General features: G+C 39.1%; 1 protein-coding gene across 2 annotated transcripts in view; it reads right to left on the bottom strand.

Annotated features, from left to right (window-relative positions):
* Nucleotides 1–230: 230 nt before the first annotated feature.
* Nucleotides 231–21,164, bottom strand: part of ACVR1 (activin A receptor type 1) — a 100,989-nt gene continuing 80,055 nt past the window's right edge. For both annotated transcript variants that reach the window (XM_019636863.1, XM_019636864.1), the window contains exons 8-11: nt 20,721–20,996; nt 16,702–16,899; nt 2,181–2,311; nt 231–1,447 (exon numbers count right to left, since the gene is read on the bottom strand). In XM_019636863.1, the coding sequence (XP_019492408.1) occupies nt 1,313–1,447; nt 2,181–2,311; nt 16,702–16,899; nt 20,721–20,996 (740 nt within the window). In that variant the 3' untranslated portion in view covers nt 231–1,312. The remainder of the gene's footprint in view (nt 1,448–2,180; nt 2,312–16,701; nt 16,900–20,720; nt 20,997–21,164) is intronic.

Here is a 21,164-nt window from a genome sequence, read left to right as displayed (position 1 = left end):
GGAAACTGACAAAGACAAAAACAAATTCACAGCCAGAAAAAGAAACAGAAACAAACAAAATTCAAATTTTCTGATACCAAATTCGAGCTGGAAGACATTCTTGTAGAACCCACAAGTTCATTACTAGACTTGAAAAGCAAATTCGACTTATAACTAGCTTTGTTATTCTATTGTTCCCATAAGAAAATGCTTCATGTAGATCTTTTTTATATACTGAAAATAATTCACGGTTTGACTTGAAAACATTTTATTTAATTTATACAAATAACTACTAAATACAAAAAGTAGATTAAAACAAAATAGTTATTTTTTTCTGGCAGAGTTTAAATGCACATAATGGATAATTCCGAAGAAAATGCATTTTCCCCACAGCGTTCAGGACTAAAATTCTACTGAAATCTTTGCTTCTAAATCAGTAATATATTCAGTGGTGTCACATGGGTAATGGCTAAATACGTTTTGCATATGAACTGAAAAAAGTTACAGTCTACACACATACAAATGTGAAGCACTTAAAATGTGAATTTAACTGATAATAAAAGAAAATGTCCATTTCAGAGTATAGTGTTAAAAACATTTCGGTAATAAAATCATAAGACCACATAAAAATAAGCTTTAACATATGCTCAAAGCAGTTGTGTAAAAACTGCTAAGTGCACAAGTAATAAATAATTTGCAAAGTTGTGTATAAACAATTCCTAATGTTCAGCATCATTGTAAACATCAGCACATGTGTAAAATGCAGCAAAGTCTGACATTACATTTTGTTTTGCCAAATTGAATTCCTATTATCCAAAGACAGACCAGTGGAGTATGCAGCCAACGTTTTGGCAAGTTGGGTCTTTAAAATTAAGAGTAACAGTGCAAGTAAGGAATGCAAAGAATTCCTAGTGCAATAAAGAAGAGAAGCACAGGCAATATTGCTGATTAAAAATTCACCACCTCCTTGAGTTTCCCATGGGGAGTGTCTAGGAGACCTGTGAAAGGTATGCAAAGCCACTGTCATAATGCCCAGATCTCTCTTAGGATTTCTCTGTGTTCCTCCAGTTCCCTACCTTTGCAACAGTGTCTGTCCAACATTAGTCTCTGCAGTGTGAACAGTTGTGAAATGCCCACTTCAGTCATTGAGCGAGGTTAGGGTGGTTTTGGTGTCTCCCGAACACATGGCTGGGTAAGATGTCTGCCTTGTCAAAGCAGCCACTTGGGAAGGGAGACAGATGGATTCTGTTCTGACAACCAGTCAGGCCAGCATTAGGTCCCAGCTGGACAATGACAACAACGTCAAGTCTTCCTTCTTGACACCATGAAAATGTCAACAGTCAGTTTTCAATTTGTCTAAGGAATTATCAATTTTGGTCAAAGTCTTTTTGATACGCAGAGCTGTGAGTCTTGCAGATGGATTTTGATACCAGCATTCTTTCATCAGCTTAGCCAGAGAGGTTAATGTCTAAGGAGAAAAGAACACCACAGTGAAAAAGCAGGTTTGGGGGTCCCAAGAAGCTGGGAAGATGCTGTGTCAGCCATTTCCCAGGACACTGTAGGTCTTATGAAGTTAAAGTGTTGTTATTGCCACCTTGTTTAAATAAATAACCAAGGCCTTGACCACTGATAAGCCGCTCTTGGGTTCCATAAACTCCTCTGGACGCCTAATACTACCAACTGACTTTATCAGGTAAGTTATAGAGACCAGCTGGACCTCTTGATGGTTAGCGGCAACTCAGAGTTAATACTGAAATTTGCAGGAAGGGCCATTTGTCAGCATCTTAGATTTGCTACTTCTTAAGAGAGGTAATAAGGATCTTCAGCACTTATGTTTGGACTTTCAGCTTTGCAGAGATCGAAGAGATTAAAAGCATTACTCAGCCTCTTGGTTTACATGTGAAACTGCAGTTCTAGGGCCAATGGCATAATAATGAGACTCCCAATTTCTGGAACTAATCAATAGTAGAAATTCTTGTGAAGGCTATTGTTCATTAACAAGACCTATCAGATATGGCTCCTTCAAGAAAGACAATTTTGTGAGCCTACTCAACTAGGTCTAAGGACTTTCTACATAAAATAGGGAGAGAAAGCAAAAGACAGATAGATGGGGCATGTCACTCAAGAACTATACCAGTTGAAACTCAAGAGCAAGCCAACAGCTGAGGATAGCTCTAAAACTAAGAAAGTGGCACTCTCACCGGGTCTGAGAACCATCTGTTGGGTATGTTTGGCCTCTGTTGATCCACACAGACCACCTTCCTCATATCTTCAAAACTTGGGTCATTGGGAACTACATCGTAGAATGGTGGTTTGTAATCTTCCACAATACCTGCACACAAAGGCAAAAATTGTGTTGGGTTAGCATGAGAGTAGAGGTTCCTTCAGGGTTTCAGTGATGAGTGTCAGGGTACAATGTGATGGGAAAAAGAACTGATCACTTTCCTTACACTTTAAGGTGATTCTGAAAGCTACAGGTAGGTCTTAAAATAAGTGGAGACAAGGCAATAATTAGAAGTCCTGCAGAAAACTGAAGGAAGAATAATTGTTCGAAGAAAATATGACTATTTCTCATGTAATTACAGTTATTAACAAAATGTTCCAAAAGTGTATATAAACAGCTCTGAAATGTCCAATGGGGAATAGAAGACCCAAGACAAAAATTCCTTTGGTGTTCAAAAAAGACATCTTTTGACATGAATCTAGTGGTTTCAGACCATAAATAGACATAAAAAGTATGTCCACAAACTAGAGCTAGAGGCAAACTGATAATCCAAGAGCATCATCAAAATATCACCTTTTGTTATAAGGAAAAAAAAATCATTGATATAAAATGCCTCCTCCCATTGGGAGGATGCAAATCATGCAGTACGAATTATTAATTTCCTTGTTCATTTATTCTACGTGAACTGAGTACCTGCTAACTGCCAGATACAAGTCTCTGTTCAATGGGTCAATTATTTACTCTCAGATTGAAACACAAAAATGTAGAGACTCATAGTCATTTGGGAAAAATGAAATGGTTGAAAAGTATGAACTCTTTCCTTACTCCCAAACAAATTTAAAAGTGGCTAATTTCAGCTTCTGTCCCTGCATGATTTCCAACATCTTAGGAGCCTTTTTACCGAGAAAAATTACATCAACTCCTTGCATTTCACAAAGCATAAATCCCAAACAGAAAAATTTAAAACTGCATCATTTGGGGTGGAGGTCCAAGATGGCGGCATAGGAAGACCTCAAACTCACCTCCTCCATGGACACACCAAATATACACCTACATATAGATCACTTCCTCCTGAAGAACAACTCAGGGCTGACTGAACAGCTTCTGTACAACAAACAAGGGAGGGTCCACAAGAGAAGGGTAGGAGAGATGGAGACATGGTAACCATGAGAACCCTACCCAGATAGGGTGACCTGCCGTAGGGACGGATATCACTGAGGGGCCACATGGGCAGGCTTACCTGCTCTGGGGCACAGTGATAAAACAGCACTTTAAAGGATACCTAGACTCTACATAAAAAACCTATTACTAACTCGAAGGTGCCTGCCTGCCAAGTGGGTGGGGAACTGTGAAAACTCTCCAGGGTCTGCAGAAAGTCTCCAGAATCAGAGGTGCTTGTGAGCACCATTGTTTATGTTCCCTCCACCTAGACAGTGCAGGTGTGAGCTTAGTCCAAGTGTGCTAGTTGGCATGTAAGGCCACCACAGAGTGCCCTGAGCCACTTGGGCCAGCACCAGCTGCAGCCACAACCAGAGGATCTCCAGGAGGACCACAGAGCCCACTGTAGCCCCAGCCAGCTGTCTTCCCAGAACTCCCCAGATACTACACAGGCCCTCTTCAGCCCCAGCTGGCCTCCCCAAACCACCTGGCACAAGCAGTCTACACAAGTCCACTCCTTTAAGATCAGGAGAGATAGCTGTTTCCTCTAATTCATAGAAACAAACACCAAGTCAAACAAAAGGAGAAGACAGTGAAATGTTCAATATAAATGAACAAGGGGGAAAACCCACAAAAAACCATACTGAAACACAAATGAGTAATTTGCCTCAATAAATTCAATGGTATGAAACTAGAAAATCAATTACAAGAAGAAAACTGGAAAAACCACAAACATTTGGAGACTGAAAACAAACTACTGAACAACCAATGAGTGGGTTAAACAAGAGATTAAAGAGGAAATAAAGATATCTTGAGACAAATGAAAATAGAAACACAACTCTCCAAAATCTATGGGTTGCAGCAAAAGGAGTTCTAAGAGGGAAGTTCATAGTGATACAGGCCTACTTCAAGAAACAAGAAAATTCCAAAACAAACAGTCTAACTTTATACCTAAAGGAGTTAAAAGCAGAAGGACAAACAAAACCTAAAGTCAGTAGAAATAAGAAAATAATAAAGATTAAAACATAAATTAATGAAACAGACACTAAAATAGAAAAGATCAATAAATGTATTAGCCACATTCATCAAGGAGAGGAGGCCCAACTAAGTAAAATCAGAAATCTATCAGAAGCTGCAAATGACACCACAGAAACACGAAGTGTCATAAAATAATATTGTGAACAATTATATGCCAACAAATTGAACAACCTATGTTTCTGGATAAATTTTAGAAACATACAACCTTCCAAGACTGAATCAGAAAGAAACAAAATCTGAACAGACCAATTACTAGTGATGCAAGTGAATCAGTAATCAAAAACAAACAAACAAACAAAAACTCCCAACAAACCAAATCCAGATGTAGAGGGCAACACAAGTAAATTCTACCATACATTAAGTGAAGAATTAATACCTCTTCTTCTCAAACTATTCCAAAAAGTTCAAGAAGAAACTCTTCCAAACTCATTCTATGAAACAAGCATTACCCTGATACTAAAACAAGACTAAGAAAATACAAAAAAAGAAAATCACAAGCCAATATTTCAATGAACATATATGCAAAAATGGTCAATAAAATATTAGCAAACTGATTTCAACAATACAATAAAAGGATCATACTCCATAATTAAGTGGGATTTATTCCAGGGGTGCAAAGAAATCAATGGTCACTCTATGACAAAGGAGGCAAAAATATACAATGGAGTAAAGACTGTCTCTTCAATAAATGGCATTGGGAAACAAGACAGATACACGCAAAAGATAAAGAATATTACAAAAAAAAAGACCACTTTCTTACATCACATATTAGAGTAAATTAAAAAAGAACTAAAGACTTAAATGTTAGACTCCAAACCATAAAACTCCTAAAAGAACACATAGGTAGTAAACATCACTCTTAGTACCTTTTTTTTTTTTTATAAGCCTCCTTCGGCAAGGGAAACAAACAAAATAAACAAATGAGACTATAATAAACTAAAAAGGTTTCACACAGTGAAGAAAACCATCAACAAAATGAAAATACAACCTATTGAATGAGAGAAGATATTCACCAATGATACATGCAATAAGGGGTTAATATCCAAAATTTATAAAAGACTCATACTTCTTAACACCAAAAAACCAAACAACCTGATTAAGAAATTGGTAGAGGGGCCAGCCAAGTGGCGCGATGGTTAAGAACTGGCTTGGGACGCCAGAGTGCCCCGGTTGGGATCCCACATATGAGGGCCAGTGACACTGCCCTCCACAGCTAAGATGCTGAACAACAGCTCAACCTGGAGGTGGGCTGCCATGAGTCACCGGCTATGGTGTAGCCTGCAGCCCCTGCTGCAGTGGGTTGCCATGGGCTACCGTATGTAGCCAGCAGCCGCAGTGAGCGGCCGTCCAGAAGCTGGCGACTGATGTGCCTCGCCCGGGAAGAGCGCAATGATGGTGCCAACTTGGGCCAGTGAAGCAACGTCCTCCAAAACTAAACTGAAGAACAAAAGGACAGCAACTTGTCTGTTCCCCTTCCCCGAATTCCCTAATAAAAAAATTTAAATTAAATTAAAAATAGAACTACTACATGACCCAGAAATTCTATTTCTGGCATTTATCTGAAGAAAATGAAAACACTAATTTGAAATGATATATGCACCCCAATGTTCACTGCAGCACAATTTACAGTAGCAAAGATATGGAAGCAACCTGGGGGTCCACTGATAGATGAATGGGTGAAGATGTGGTATATGTACACAATGGAATATTTTTCAGCAATAAAACAAATAAAATCATGCCTTTTGTGACAACATGGATGGACCTAGATGGTATTATGTAAGTGAATTAAGCCAGGCAGAGAAAGACAAATACCGTATGATTTCACTTACATGTGGACTCTAAAAAACAAAACAAATGAACAAACAAAACAAACTCATAGATACAGAGAACAATCTAATGGTTGCCAGAGGGGAGATAGGTGGGTGGGTGGGTGGGTGAAAAATGTGAAGGGAGATAAGAGGTACAAACTTCCAGTTATAAAATAAGTCACAGGAATGTGGTAATGAACAGCACAGGAAATACAGTCAATAATATCCTAATAACTTTGTACAGCGACAGACGGTTACTACACATATTGTGGTGAACATATATATAGTAAGATATACAAATGTTGAATCATTATATTGTACACTCGGTACTAAAATAATATTGTATGTCAACTACTTGTTTAATAAAAAAATTTCATCGTTTGGAATTAGAAAATTGATTCTTTCCCCTATAGAGAGAAAATTAAGTAAACTCATTACTTTCATTCTATCATCAAAGGTTGCAACAATGAGGACAGTGGATTACTAGATTTACTGCCCTTTTTCCTTCCTCTATGTAACTTATTCTTCTACTTCTATTGGGTTGTCGGAAAAGTCATGACGTATTTTTTTCTGAGGTTGTCTTGGCACTAGGAATACAAAAATAAAAAAGATGTGATGTTGATGATGAAAAACAGAATAACAGAAAAGGGAGATGAGAAAACATAAGTAATTACACATTGTCATTAGAGGTAGGGGGAAGGGGTGGGGGACATGGTACTCAGCAGGTGTCAGAGAAAAAGACATCTGTGTGGTTTATTAAGTACCACATATACACTGGGTGCCACGGAAGCATATGTCAGCTTTCCAGAAGCTAGGGCTTGGGCAGACAAAGGCAGAAAAGCGTGTGGGAGAGAAATCACCAAGGAGAAAGTGGCATTCCAGGCAGAGGAGTCAGAAAGCGGGGCAGAGACAAGGAGTGACAAAAGACCCTCACGGTTGAAGAGATGGATCCAGAGAAGTTCTCTGTGGCTGAAATCGGGTGGGAAGAACAGGAGATCAGGCTAGACTGAGAAACGATTTGTGTGGTGAAGGTAGGAAGGTACTCATAACTCTTCCTCATTTCTGCCAGAAAGTGACAAACAATCTGGGTAGCCAGGCAAAAAAGTGAAGTGTTAAGTCCTTTTGAGACAGAACCCAATGAACAAGTTGCCAAATCGTGACCAAGTAAAGGGGACAGCATGCATTCTGAAAGAGCGACTAAAAATACAAAGTAGCTCCAGTGCCAAATGGGTGGTACAAACAACAAAGGATACAGGAACGAAGGGAGAGGCGCTCTTCCATGGTGGTCAAGGAAGGAGGAACGAAGCCAGGCCTTGCTTTGCCATGTAAGGCCGCTGGTGTGACTCAAAGGACCACGAGAAAGACACCCGAGAAGTTATCCATAACCTACTCCCCCATAACTTTCGGCATGTGGATCTGATTTATACAATCATTATTTTCCTGGGCATATTTCTAACTGAAAGTTTTTTTCTTCTCTGGGGCAACTATTGGGTTGTCGGAAAAGTCTGACGTATTTTTTCTGTTTTTCGTTGCAAAAATGTGTCATGACTTTTCCAACAACACAATGTATCCTTACCAACCAATATCCCTACCATCAATTTGCTGCATGGCTCTGAGTAAACTCCTTACCAGCCATACCTTAGTTCTGACTCCCTTAGAGTATGCATCACGGACCTGATGTGCAGACATACACAAGAAAATCCTAGATACAGTAGTACTTCAAAAGGCAGGACATGCCCACGTGGTCTTTCTAAAATGCACATCTCCAGAACCAAGGTCTTCCTCATGCTCTTCTCCACCAAGGCCTTAGACAAGGGCCCCCATCTTCAACCCCCTGACAGCTGAATCTGGGACCTACAGGTCTCTCTGCGTCAAGTCATCCCCTGTGCCGTATGCCTCTGCTGCCAGTAGATCTTTAGGAGAAAACCCAGGGAAAAGCTCATCACATCTCTCCTCCATGTGTTCCACCTACGTGCTGCCCATGGGATGGCTGGAGCTCCTTGCCCAGTAACAATGAGCTCCTTGCTCACTCCGCACAGTCTTCCTTCACATACGTGGGCATCAGTCACAGGAATTCTTACAGTTCCATTAATAGGACACCTTTACGACTTCCCACAGCTCTTCCTTTTGCATGGGATGCCAATTGTCATCACTGTATGATTTTCTTTCTCATTCCCACAGCACATCCTCCCAAATTTGTCCAACGGAGTAGCTCCTAGTATCTGTCTCATCTATGACTCAGTACATGCTGTCTTCTGAGAAGACCCTCCCACCTTGCTACCACAACCCCATGCCCCTGGGCAAAGTCCAGTGTCCACCCTGTTCTCTGTCACTTCCCTGTATACCTCAAGCATAGTGGCTTATACTATTAACTTATAATAATTCCAACTAAAATGTGAGCACCTTTAAATGGGATATTCTTTTGTGTTTGCACAGCTGCTACCCAGATTGTTACACTATCCTTAGCATATTATAGACACCAAATACACATTAGTTGAGTAGACGTTGATTATATTTCTGCAATCCTTTATCCAAATCCTTGAAGTTAGATGTGTTTGCAGAATTTTAAACTTCTTACGTTTTACAAAGGTAGTAAGAGGCACACACCATCTTTTATGTGATACCCTAACAGAATCAGAGGAATAACCCACCAACCAAAAACATTTCTGCAGTGAAATATATGAATAGTCACACTAAATGAGAGAAATAAAGGCTATATATAGACAGACTCACATCAATTCAGATCAAGTTTAATTGTCAAATGAGTTCAGCTCACGTATTCTGCCACATAAGTTATCAAAAGCTTTGGGGATTTCTAACTGGCAGATAAGGGATCATGGTCCTGGCTATACTTTGAATAATCTGAAGGTGGGGCAAAGAGACATCAAAATCATGATGGGATGTCGGGATCAAGCAGATCACAGTCTTCCTTTCCTTCAGAAGAAGAAACAGGATCACTGGAAAACATATTGGTCCAAGTTCACAGTCAATGGCAAAGCCAAACTAGAACCCCATTCCCTGTTTATAGTCTAGAATTTTCCCCAACAAACCAACAATGACATAATGAAATATGTCTCTCTCTGTATTAATCTCATGTCATAGTGTGCTCACTCCACGTTACACTGTCTCTCTTCACTGTCCTCCAACTTTGAGTAGTCACATCCGATATCCAGGTAACAAGTAAGAACAGAGGCCCAGGTATCTATATCCACACAGAGAACTAAAGGTAACAGTTAACACTACAGAAATTCTGAAATCCTCCAGAGATTAGAACATTACAGCTAAACACATTTTAGCCAGAATTAGTGAGAAAGGTTTATGTTTGAATTCTGAGAGGACTATAAGTTAATATAGTGTTTCTTTCAGGGGGGGCATTTGAGAAAATTTGTTGCGGTTCATGGACCAAACTTTTTCATCTTATTAAATGCGTATTTATTTTTATAGCCACCTTCCATGTTATGCTGATACTGTTTTTCTCAGTCCCAGTACTGACATTAATTTACTTTTAAAACAAAATTATGTTTGAAAAAGTTAGCCAATTTAAAGGAAAAGACTAAGTAAATAATAGTACAGGTGGCATTTGGATATGGAAAAAATCATGAAGGTTCTATGTGTATGAATGAATCTTGGGAAACACGGCGTTTACAGAAAAGCATTCTTCCTGGTGAGCAGGATTCGAAAAGGTATATCCGGTACAACTGACTCTTGAAAGCACGTGGGGAATAGGGGCACTGATGCCCCCATGCACCCGAAAATCAGCATATAAACTACTGAGTCCCCAAAACTTAACTATTAATAGCCTATTGTCGACCAGAAGCCTTACCGATAAGTCTATTAACATATATTTTGTATGTTAACATGTATCATACACTGTATTCTTACAATAAAACTAGAGACAATGTTAAAATTATAAGGAAGAGAAAATACATTTACGGTATTTATTAAAACAAACAAACAAACAACAACCATGTATAAGTAGACCCATGTAGTTTTAATACATGCTGTTCAAGGGTAAACTGTATTTGTGTTACTTCGCTTAACATTCCTCCTCAGAGGACTTAAAAACATTTTTCATGCCAGAGCCCACATCAAAAATGATTAACGAATAAATTGATGCGGCTGCTCATGGTAGAGGTTCTAGTCCCCCTGGGCCCTGGCCTCACTGCTAGAGGATTAAGAGAATCAGAACCTCAGGCATTCCTGTAAATCAAAACAGCACACTCACTGGGAAGCCTGCCCTTACCCCACTGTAGTAAGACAGTGGGAAGGGCAGCTCTGTTCTCTGCATGGTCAAGTCCATGTGTGGCAGCTATAACCTCACCCCTCCATCCCCACTGTAGTTCACGGGTATATGGAACCATGCATGTCACTCAAAGTCAAGACTGACTGCATTCTCAGAAATCTCTGTTAAAATCATAAAAGTAATTTCTATTATTGGGATTCTCATTGATGTAACATAGCAAAAGAAAATGGTTTACAGATGCCTATGTAGTCAGGCCCTACTAAAACTACCTGTGAATATTACTGTTAGTTGTCAAAAGAGAGGGCAAAAGCCCTAGGAGAGATGCACAGCCATGCTGAGTTAAGCTACGAGCAAGATGCCTCAGATCTCGCAAACCCCTAAACCTAGAGCGAGAAGCTCCACAAGAGTCCCAGACATTTGGTAGCTGTGGAGGGCTCATGAGAAGAACGTATCATTCATGCAATGGTGGGTTTAAGACACTGATACTTGTCTTGGTGAAGGAGGGCTGCTCTTACTTAAGAGTGTCAAGGAAAAGAGACTACTAAGCAGTGAATGACACCCAATAAAGTTTTGTGGCTTCAGGTTCTTTTATTATGAAGTCAGTAGACTGCCCGCCCGCCCTCCTCGGGTCTGGATCTCTAAAAGGACATTAAATTCCAGGAATCAGTGGGGGAAAAAAATCCTTCCCACTCACTCCACTGCCATATTCCTGTCTGCAGTCGCTTACCTAAAGGCTCAAACCAACCCTGAAAGAAATTACTTTAATGAGTATGAAACAAGGTCCTCTAATATAATGATTCTTCCCTTTGTTCTAACCTTCATGTTCACCGACATAGTGAAATAAAATGGTGAAACACATTGGATATTAAGTTCCTGAAGAAAAAAGCGTTCTGGTTTCAGTAGACAAACCATTGTACTTAGGAACAGAAGCCCAAAATTAATTAGAAGCGGTTTTCTCAAAGTGTATGTGCCAAGCATACGTTTATTAACAAGTGTTTCTTAGTCCCCACCGCATAACAGATACTGCTAAGCCACGCTAGAATTTTTCTGAGCTACAAAGACATTTTGACACATTTTAACAGTGGATTCCATCACAAAATAATCAAAGCCAGTAACAGTGAAACAAGTTTGTCCACATAGCCCTCCTGTGGGCCCTAGAGGGAAACAAATGTTGTATCAGCGTGAAAGGCTGGCATAAGGAGAGGTGGGGGAAGGGGACCTGAGATCTGCAAGCACAGGAGCAGTGTCCACCACTCATTCCCAAAGGAACACCACCCACGGCTGTGGTATGGAGCACTTAAAAGGCCAGACGCACACTGGGTGCTTTACATGCTTACCTCATTTAGTCATCACAATTCGTTAAAGTGGATGCTATTGCATCACTATTTTTTGGATGATAAAACTCACGGACTCTTTAAGTGATCAAGTCAGAGAGTACGATTTCAGAGCCTGGAATGTTAATGATTATACTTCACTGTGTCTGGCGGGCCCAGGAGAAGCTCTGCACAATTGCACAGAGGGCAGGTATCACATAGATACCTAGGATCACACAGGTATCTACGCAGTGCTTTGGCCCTACGGGTAGCCAACAGCAAGGAAAGACAGGGACACACCACAACAAGGTATGTGGCAACCAAACATGATAAAGAAACATATCTGTCCTACGTTCTATGTGTGTTTTCCTGGACTGTCTGGGTACACTGCCTTTTCAAAAATTCTCGTGTCTATTCTGATGGGACTTCTACCACCGGACTTTCTCTGGGTACTTTTAAGAATAACTGGGCTATTGATAATAGTGAAGTGTATCTGTCACCATAATGACAAATTTCTAAGACATTTAAATCATAATGAAAGTTTGTGTTAATATATACAGTAGACTGTGAGCCCCCTGAGGTAACAGGCTCATGTTGCTCATCTGATGCTACAGTCAAATACGTGCTGGCAGATGGACAGTCAAGGTCATTTAGCTTTTAAATCCATAAGCAGTTGTATTAGCGCAACCAACAGGGATTCAAACAAGGTCTAACAGTGAAGGCTGGGGCTCCAGAGAAAGGATTTCTGAACTCAAGAGGGAACATGCTGTGGGATGCCTGGAAGGGGCAAGAAAAGGTTTCTGATCTGACCACAGCTACATGGCAGAAACCTCCCGTTAGGATACACCCACTCATCTACAGAACCCCCACATAAAGTTCTTTCCTCACACTGTACTGCTGCACTCAGGTAACCAGAAACAGACGTGTCTGCAAAGCTACAAAAGGAGGGAAAGAATACTGCCAGAGAAGTAGCAAAAATCTAGAAAGAAAGGCTAAAGCCTAAGACTCTTAAGGGAGAATGGACCCTCTGAAGCCTGAAAGAGAAAGCGAGTTTCACCTGAAGTATCAGGACACAAGTCATGGGCATCCTGTTTGGACAGGCTCTGTTGGCATCCTGGGGGCAGTCTTTATGTCCTGGCCTGAGTGACACTGACTTCACATATTCTATTTTAACATGAGACCTCAAGAGTATACTCCCTGATCCTGTAGCATCAGCACGACCTGGGGCCCTGATAGAAAGGAAAAGTCACAGTCCGACCCCAGATCTACTAAATCAGACACTCGGAGGGTGGGCCCTCTAGGGAGTTCTGATGCACAGTCCAGTGTAAGAACCCTGGATCCAAACAAACTCAGCTTTCAGTACCTATAAAAAATACACCCAGGGAAGGTGAGAAAAGCATTTTCCTTCCTACCAATTCCAAATGCAGCATCAAACGAAACACAAAAAGTAAACTCCAAAAGACGCTATTGAGAAATTTTCAAATGTGAAAATAGACTTAACTCTCACTTCCTGTACAGAAACAGCATGTGGTTTGTCATTAGTAGCAAATAAATGTAAAATTCCAATAAAAATACAAACTGCAACAAATTTTTATACTCATGGTCCACCTGAGAATCATGTTGCTCCAGGAGCACTATTGGGTTATCAATTTTTATAATAGACTTAGGAACTCAAAGGATGCATAATTATAATGACCTTCCTAAGATAAGATATTCATATATTTAAATGAGGTATATTTGATATGCAATAATTTCAAAAATATATATTCTTTTAATGATAGTTCCTAAAGCTTGAAAGAAAGTAAAACAGGTACATGACACCCTGGAGTGAGAGGGATATTGTAAATTAGTACAACTCATATGGAAAGCAATTTGGCAATACGTGTCAAGCCATAAAAACATCCGTACTCTTTGACCCATTAAGTCTATTTTTTTTTTCAGATTAAGAATTAATTCCCCAAATGAAAATATTATATGAACAAAGATGTCTACTATAGGCCCCAAATGGAAGAGACAGGATGTCTAACAATATGGAAATCAGTAAGTTAATAAAATATCATGTGATCATTTAAAATAAAAACAGACTATTTCACAATATTAAAAAACACATAAATGAAAAAAGTGACACAGAATTGTATCTATACTACGGTTACAACTAAGTCAAAAAAACATATGCATAGGCACATAAAGAAGTGAAAAAAATGAATGTTGGAATAATGAAAGGGCAAAATTTTTCTTACTTTTCTTTCTGTTCAGTTCTGTTTTGGGGCAGTAATAACTAAGATGTTACTATTAATAAAATAGGCTTGCCAGCCTCCAACACTTTCAAGTTTAAGTTTAGATAAACATTTCTCTGTGCGTGTATATGTGTGGTGTGCATGTAAGCACGTGAACATTTATGTGAGAAGAGGAACTAGAGAAAGAAGGGAAAATATCAAATTAGTCACTGCGAAGGGACAGTAGCTGATTTCCAATAAGACATGACATACCCTTCTCTCACCCTAAAAAATCAAGCCACACCACAGAGCAGAAGTTCAACCCACAAAATTTTAGGAACTGAGACTAATCTAAATGGTGACATAAGCGGGAGATCAATAAATCAAAAACAACCAATATATTCTCTTCTACCCTTTTTAATTTTTTTTTCAAAAAATAACGTTAAACATGGGCTAGATCAAGCAAAGTACCATTTGTTGAGCTAAATTTTAAACTGATGACTCTAATTTCACACTTAACTATTAATCACAGCTGATCTTTAAAAGCCATTTGGTTTTTATGCCTATGACACAAGGAACTAGTTTGCAACATGAGTTCTTACACAGCCCAAATCCCAAGTTTCTGCCAAGTTCCCCTTTCATCCTGTAGACTGGCTTGGCACCGCTCCAGCACTCCCACAGTGGGATCCCGGCCTTGGAATATTAGCTTTCTTTTAGTTTGGGGCAAGTTCTCCATCACATGGTTTATTATGACACCAATCCATCTCTAAATTGTCCATTAAGATAAACTAATTAGGATTAGATTTTTTTTCAATTCCAAGGTGCTCAAGAATTATTGGGGAGGGTGATGGGGAACTGAAGCTGACGTACAATTTTAGGCAAAGGTCAGAATTTTAAAAATCAGCAAAACAATCCCTCTGTTGCAAACAATTCTCAAGGCGCTTGAATGGCACAAAATGCATGTCAGTAGCTCCCAATGATTGGGAAACAATTACCAGGAAAATGTTCATGACTCCATCAAAAAAGACAGTTTGAAACAACTGTCAGGTTATTATGTATGTATGTTTATGTTTCATCTGAAACATTGGCATTGATACCCTTACAGTTTTGTCAAAAGCAGACACACTCTGCTGTTAGGGGAAAAAAAAAATAGTTACCACGAAGGCATGTCAATTTTAATTATTGCACACTAAAATGAAAGATGACCTATGAATAACATGGGTTTGAACTGCGTTGAGTCCACTTATGTACAGATTTTTTTCAATAAATATACAGTTGGACCTCCATATCCCTGGGTTTCTCATCCATGGATTCCACCAACTGCAGACTGAAAACAGTATTTTTGGTCCATGGCTGGGAATCCAAGGATGTGGAGAGCCGACTGTATGTACTGATCTGTGACATTTTATATAAGGGACTCGAGCATCTGTGGATTTTGGTATCCACGAAGGGTCATGGCACCAATTCCCCATGGATACTGAAGGACTGTAGTTTTTTGGGGGAGTCGAAAGTTACACTCGGATTTTTGACTGCATGGGAGTTGGTGCGCCCTGACCCACCACACTGTTCAAGGGTCAACTGTATATTAAACTACCCCCCAATTCCACTTCACTCCCAGAATCTTCTATTTTCTTGTTGTGTTATTCATGAAGATTATGAATGCCCCCAGACTCTTTAGTCCTTACAAGAAAATAATCAGTGGAAGGGGGGATGAATCACAGATGTTACAGATTGCATGCATTATTTCTTCCACACTTCAAATCCAGGATTCCAATGGGTCACGGGAAGGTGAAGTATCTTTTGAAAATGTATATTAATGTAAATATATGGCAATGTCTTTTTTCCTGGAACAATTTCAGACACATTCTCTGTGAAATAAGATTTTCAGTTGTGAATGTATTTCTAGTTGTGAAGAGGTTGATTTAGTCAATTCAGAGATTCCTTTAAAATAACCACTTTGTGGGTTGAGAAGCATGTGTAATTTAAAAGCGTATGCTTAGTGCTTTAGGTATACAATGCACTAAAAGTAAAGTTCAACAATATATTTGTGGCTGATTTAGGTAAATGAAAGACAAAAGTAAAAGACAAGAGTTAAGAGTTTATTACAGGTGACTCTGGAAAAAAATGATTGGCATACGCTTCCTTAACTGCTAAGGCAATACCATTTCATAAAACTTACTTTTAGAAGTATCAGCATAAGCCACCTATTCAGGGCTTCCTGAATTTAAACTTCACTTCTTCAGAAGGTACAGCCTACTTCTTACAAAGGAATGAATTCTGCATGTACAACCTTAGCCTTTCTCAATAATCCAAACTTAAGAAGTAAAAATATCTAAAATAGCAGGCTTCACCCTTAGATTTGCTTGAGCATTCTCCTCACATTAAATCTCACTTGTGAAAAGAGCAAAGTAGGAGGGAGGGTGGGAAGAAGAGCAGAACAGGAAGACAGAGGCAAGTAAGAGGATGAAATACGGACCAAGCAAAAGAAAAACCCAAGGAATAACTAGTTTCTTACAGAAATATTCTTTTTCAACCCTCTTGTGTAGTTAAAATATAATGCCATTGCCTTCCACCTACCAGCCATATCAAATATAAATGCCGACATCTCGACAAGTAGGATTTGAGGAACAACATGGACTTAAATATTCCCTTTGCCTTTCTGAGGCTAGCAGAATCAACAGGACTTGGACAAGAACAATATTATATTATATCAGATACCTACCGTTGCTCACCATCCGCCTGGCCACTTCCCACAAGACAAGTCCAAAAGCCCAAATATCGACTCTCTTGTAAGAATCAAAACAATCCACCTGGATGGTTTCATCTAGAACTTCGGGGGCCATGTAGCGTTTGGTGCCCACACGGGGGTTGTTTCCCACGTCAAGCTGATTGGTGCTCTGGGAATGCATGACTGCCAGGCCTAAAAAGGAGGAAAACCACAGTATCCATCAGCTCACTTCCTTCCTCACAGAGAGAATTGCTGACGAATTTTAAACCAACCGCAATCAAAAACGCCCCCTTGTGGTACTCATGGTCACTGCTGCATTACATCCAGAGTAATTTCTGGAATGCAGGTTGGGATGATATCTGTGAGCGCAGGCAAGAGGATTATTGTCAGAAACATTGTCAAGCTATTAGGTTTCCATATAAATACCTGAGACAAAAGGTTCTAGGTGAATAATAAACTAATGCACCAAACAAATATGAGGCTGGTGTTTGAAGTCCACAGGAAAACAGTCTCACATGTTACATGGGAGCTTCAAAGTGGCTTAACAAGAAGCAAATTATGCTCTCAAGCTCCACCATAGTTCCCATGAGCCTGCAAACACCAATTCCAAAGTGTGAGACAGAGAATTTGAGTAATTCATCCATCACTACACAAAGGGCCGACTGCCACAGGCACTGCTTCATCCCTGAAGAGCTGCTCACCTGAACAGTAACACTGACCAAACCCACAGGCCTTTCTCCATAGTCACGTACACAGAGAACATTACACTGGACCTCCATTCAAAGCACAATTTTCATGTTAAATGGTTTTGAAGCACTTTTCCAAAACCATGCCTCATTTCAGAATTCCTCAGGCCATGGGAATTAGACAGATACGTGTATAGTTTATTTGCAAATGGAATTACTTTTTGATGCATATGCAGACCAAGTGAGAATGATTCTTGTTAATACTCGAATGAAAAATGCAAAAGAAGCTCCTGTAAACTTTTGCAACCCAATGAGCCTTTGGCGATCCCTCGAGACATCTGTGGAGAATGCTTCTCCTCCCCGCCATGGCTTTGAATGTGTGGGATAACCACATCATATAATGCCAGGGAGATAGCACATGTTATCTCAGCCTGAATAACTAGCACAGATATCTGCAACTGCATTAGACGAAATCAAACTGGTTCCTCTTTCCCTTATTTTTTATCATCAACCCCAAGAGTCTATGGCCATTATGAACATTTTTTAAATCATATATGCCCCTCCACCATTTCCAGAACCAAACAGTCAAAATAACATAATATTAAAAAGATGCAGTTTAACTAGTGCATGGAGATACTAGCTGTGGTGTTTTAAAAATATGTCCACGTGTTGTTTGAAACTTCTCCCTTCAAGAAGTGAAGCTCAATTTAATTCCCCACGCCTGGCATGTGGGCTGGACTGCTGAACAAAATATGGTAGACGTGAATGTATATCTTCAAAATTAGGACATAAAAGGGTTATGACTTCCTCTTTGCGCTCTCTCTCTCCCTCTCCCTCTCTCTCTCTCTCCTCACTGATTGTGTTAAGCAGACACTCAAGCGGCCCCATGAAGAGGTCTGCATGACAAGAAACTGAGGCCTCCTGTCAATAGCCATGTGAGTCAGCCATCTTGGAAGTTCCTCCAGCCCCGATCAAGCCTTCAGACACCTGCAGCCCTGACTGACAGCTTGTCCGTTACCCCAGTGAGACCCTGAACCAGACGAACCAGACCACAGACCTAAGTTATTCCAAGACTGCTGACCCTCAGAGGACTGTGTGAGATAATTTGTTACTTTAAGCCGTTAACTTTTAGGGGTAATTTATTACCCAGTAATAATTAATACTAAAATTATAAAAATGCAAAACCAACCAAAACACTGAAAATCTGAAAAAAATGTATAAGGAGTGATAATAAAATTTTAGGTATTTTTTTTGGGTGAGATACCTGTATTATACAGGAGATATATTTTGAAGTATTTTTAGGGGATGCATGTTTAAGTATTTAGGAGTAGTGTTATGAGGTTTTCATCTTACTTTCAAATGAATTAGCAATTATATACACACAGCCACATGTAAAGGAAATATGGCAAAATTTTAAGAAGTGTTGAATGTAGGAGTTGTAGATATGAATGATCATTATACTGTCCTTTCAAACCTTCCTATATGTTTGAATTTCTTTATAATGAAAGGTTAGAAAAATAAATAGGATACTGGTATTTTTGCAGTATTAATAGGGTATGATTTCTAACAAGTGATCCTTAATTTCTGGGTATAAAGTGAAAAAATACATACAAAGTGTGGTCTTACAGGAGCCGTCTCCTGTACTATATAGATCTACTCTCCTGAACAAGGACCCATTAACACAGATTTCTGCATGAATCCATGTATCCAAAAGAAAGAGTTGAAAAATTAATTACCTGAACTTACTGCAACACTCCTTCCACTCCCTCCCCACCAAATCCCATAAAACAAAGCCAATTTGTCCATCTTCCCCAGACCACTGACTGATAACAGTCGATACCATCTGAATGCTTATTATTTGCTAAGCATTTATAATAATTTCTAAATCTTATCAGAATCCTGTGAGGTAGGCATAATTGATTTTTAGTAACACAAACAATACATAAACACACTAATATGACTTTCAAACAATATGAAGTACAGTGTCAAACACTGAGGCACCCCTTGCTAAGCCTCCCACCTTTTGCATAGATGAAAAGACCTGCACAGAAATACTGGGTGAATAACTGGAAACCCAAATCACCCTGGGTCCAAAAGCCATGTCACAGCCTTAAAAGTCTTCTACACCACAACTAAAACTACCTGAAAAACCTTTAGGGACATGCCCTTTCAATGCTACACTAAATAGTTTTCTTCTCATACTTAGAAAATATTATAAAACAATTTTACAATGTGAAAGACTTCAGAAGGATTCAAAAGAAATGAATTTTCCTAACATGTCAAATTCTTTGTGTCTAAAAACAAACAAAACCAAAATTTATCATTTATATACCTAGAGCTAATATTGTTTACACCATTATCAGTCTAATAATAACTACAATGATGTGAATATAATATAAACCATTTTTTAATCAAGGCCTCTCAATAATCCACTGAAATGAATAACTAATATTACAATTCAGTTTTCATTAGCATAATTATTCAGCCAATATTCATGGGATCTACAATGATTATGGCTTTATATCCAATGCCACTATAAATAAAAATAATCTTATTTATTTACAAGGCAATTAAAGCTCCTCTGAGCATTATCCTAAAACCACAACAATAAGATATCCTAGCAGGGCAAATGGTAAATTGACTTGGGATTTTTTTTTCCTCTTTCCTGATTGATAATTTTGCCTTGGTAATAGAAGAACAACTGTAGAAAGTACTTTAAGACAAGCTCATTCCATATGCTATGTATGTGTACCTACTTTGTGTAAAGGGTTGTGTAATCAGAAAGCAACAGCATGGTCGCCTCTGAGGGTGGGCTGGGGCAGGGACTGACTGAACTAGCATGAGATGACAGTCTAGGATAATAGTAGGGTCTATATCTCGATAAGGATTTAAATTTCACAGCATTTGTCAAAACTTTGAGAATGTATTCTTAAGACTTGTACATTTCACATGAAAATTAAATTTTTACCTATAAAGAAAACAAACAATAAACTCTAGGGAATGATATAGTGGTGTGAATGCTTATGTGTGTGGAGGGGAGAGATCTTTTGTCTGCAATTTACTTTGAAATGTAAATGTAACTAAAGGTTAAGATGGATTCACAAATGGGGGATAGACAGATACGTGATCAAGCTTAAAACCAGTAAAATGTTAATGGGAGAATCTAGGTGGTGGAGATACAGTTGTGCACTATGAAATCCTTTCAATTTGTCTGCATGCTTGAAAATTTTCACAACAAAATGTTGGGCGGAAAGGATGCAATCTGGTTAAACACTGGAATACAACAGAAATAAAAATGATAATTTAAAAATATTTGTAAAAATTTACCCAAATCTGCTATGCAACACTGTCCATTCTTCTTAACCAGGATGTTTTTGCTCTTTAAATCTCTATGAGCGATGGCTGGTTTCCCTTGGGTCCCAAATATCTCTATGTGCAAATGTGCAAGACCACTAGCTATGGACAGCACTATTCGCAGGCAGCTAACTGTATCCAGAGTCGTAAGCTGAAGATAGTCGTACAATGATCCCATTTCATGATAATGTGTGATTAACCACAGCTGGGTACTGGAGTGTCTTGATGTCATGTCTGAAGCAATGAAACCTGAAGAGAGCAAGAACAGAATTACCAGACATGTGAGAATTCTACATTATTACTGTTAATATCCAGGAATGGTGGCCCATAGAGTAGATGCCATCTATAACAAAAATAACCAACTTAACAAACTGCCATGAGAGGAGGTTTACAGAAGCATCAACAGAGAAAAATATA

Source organism: Hipposideros armiger, unplaced genomic scaffold (assembly GCF_001890085.2).
Source record: "Hipposideros armiger isolate ML-2016 unplaced genomic scaffold, ASM189008v1 scaffold_30, whole genome shotgun sequence".
Lineage (NCBI taxonomy): Eukaryota > Metazoa > Chordata > Mammalia > Chiroptera > Hipposideridae > Hipposideros > Hipposideros armiger.
The sequence above is the reverse complement of the archived record's forward strand: the minus strand, read 5'-3'. Positions and strand labels throughout refer to the sequence as shown.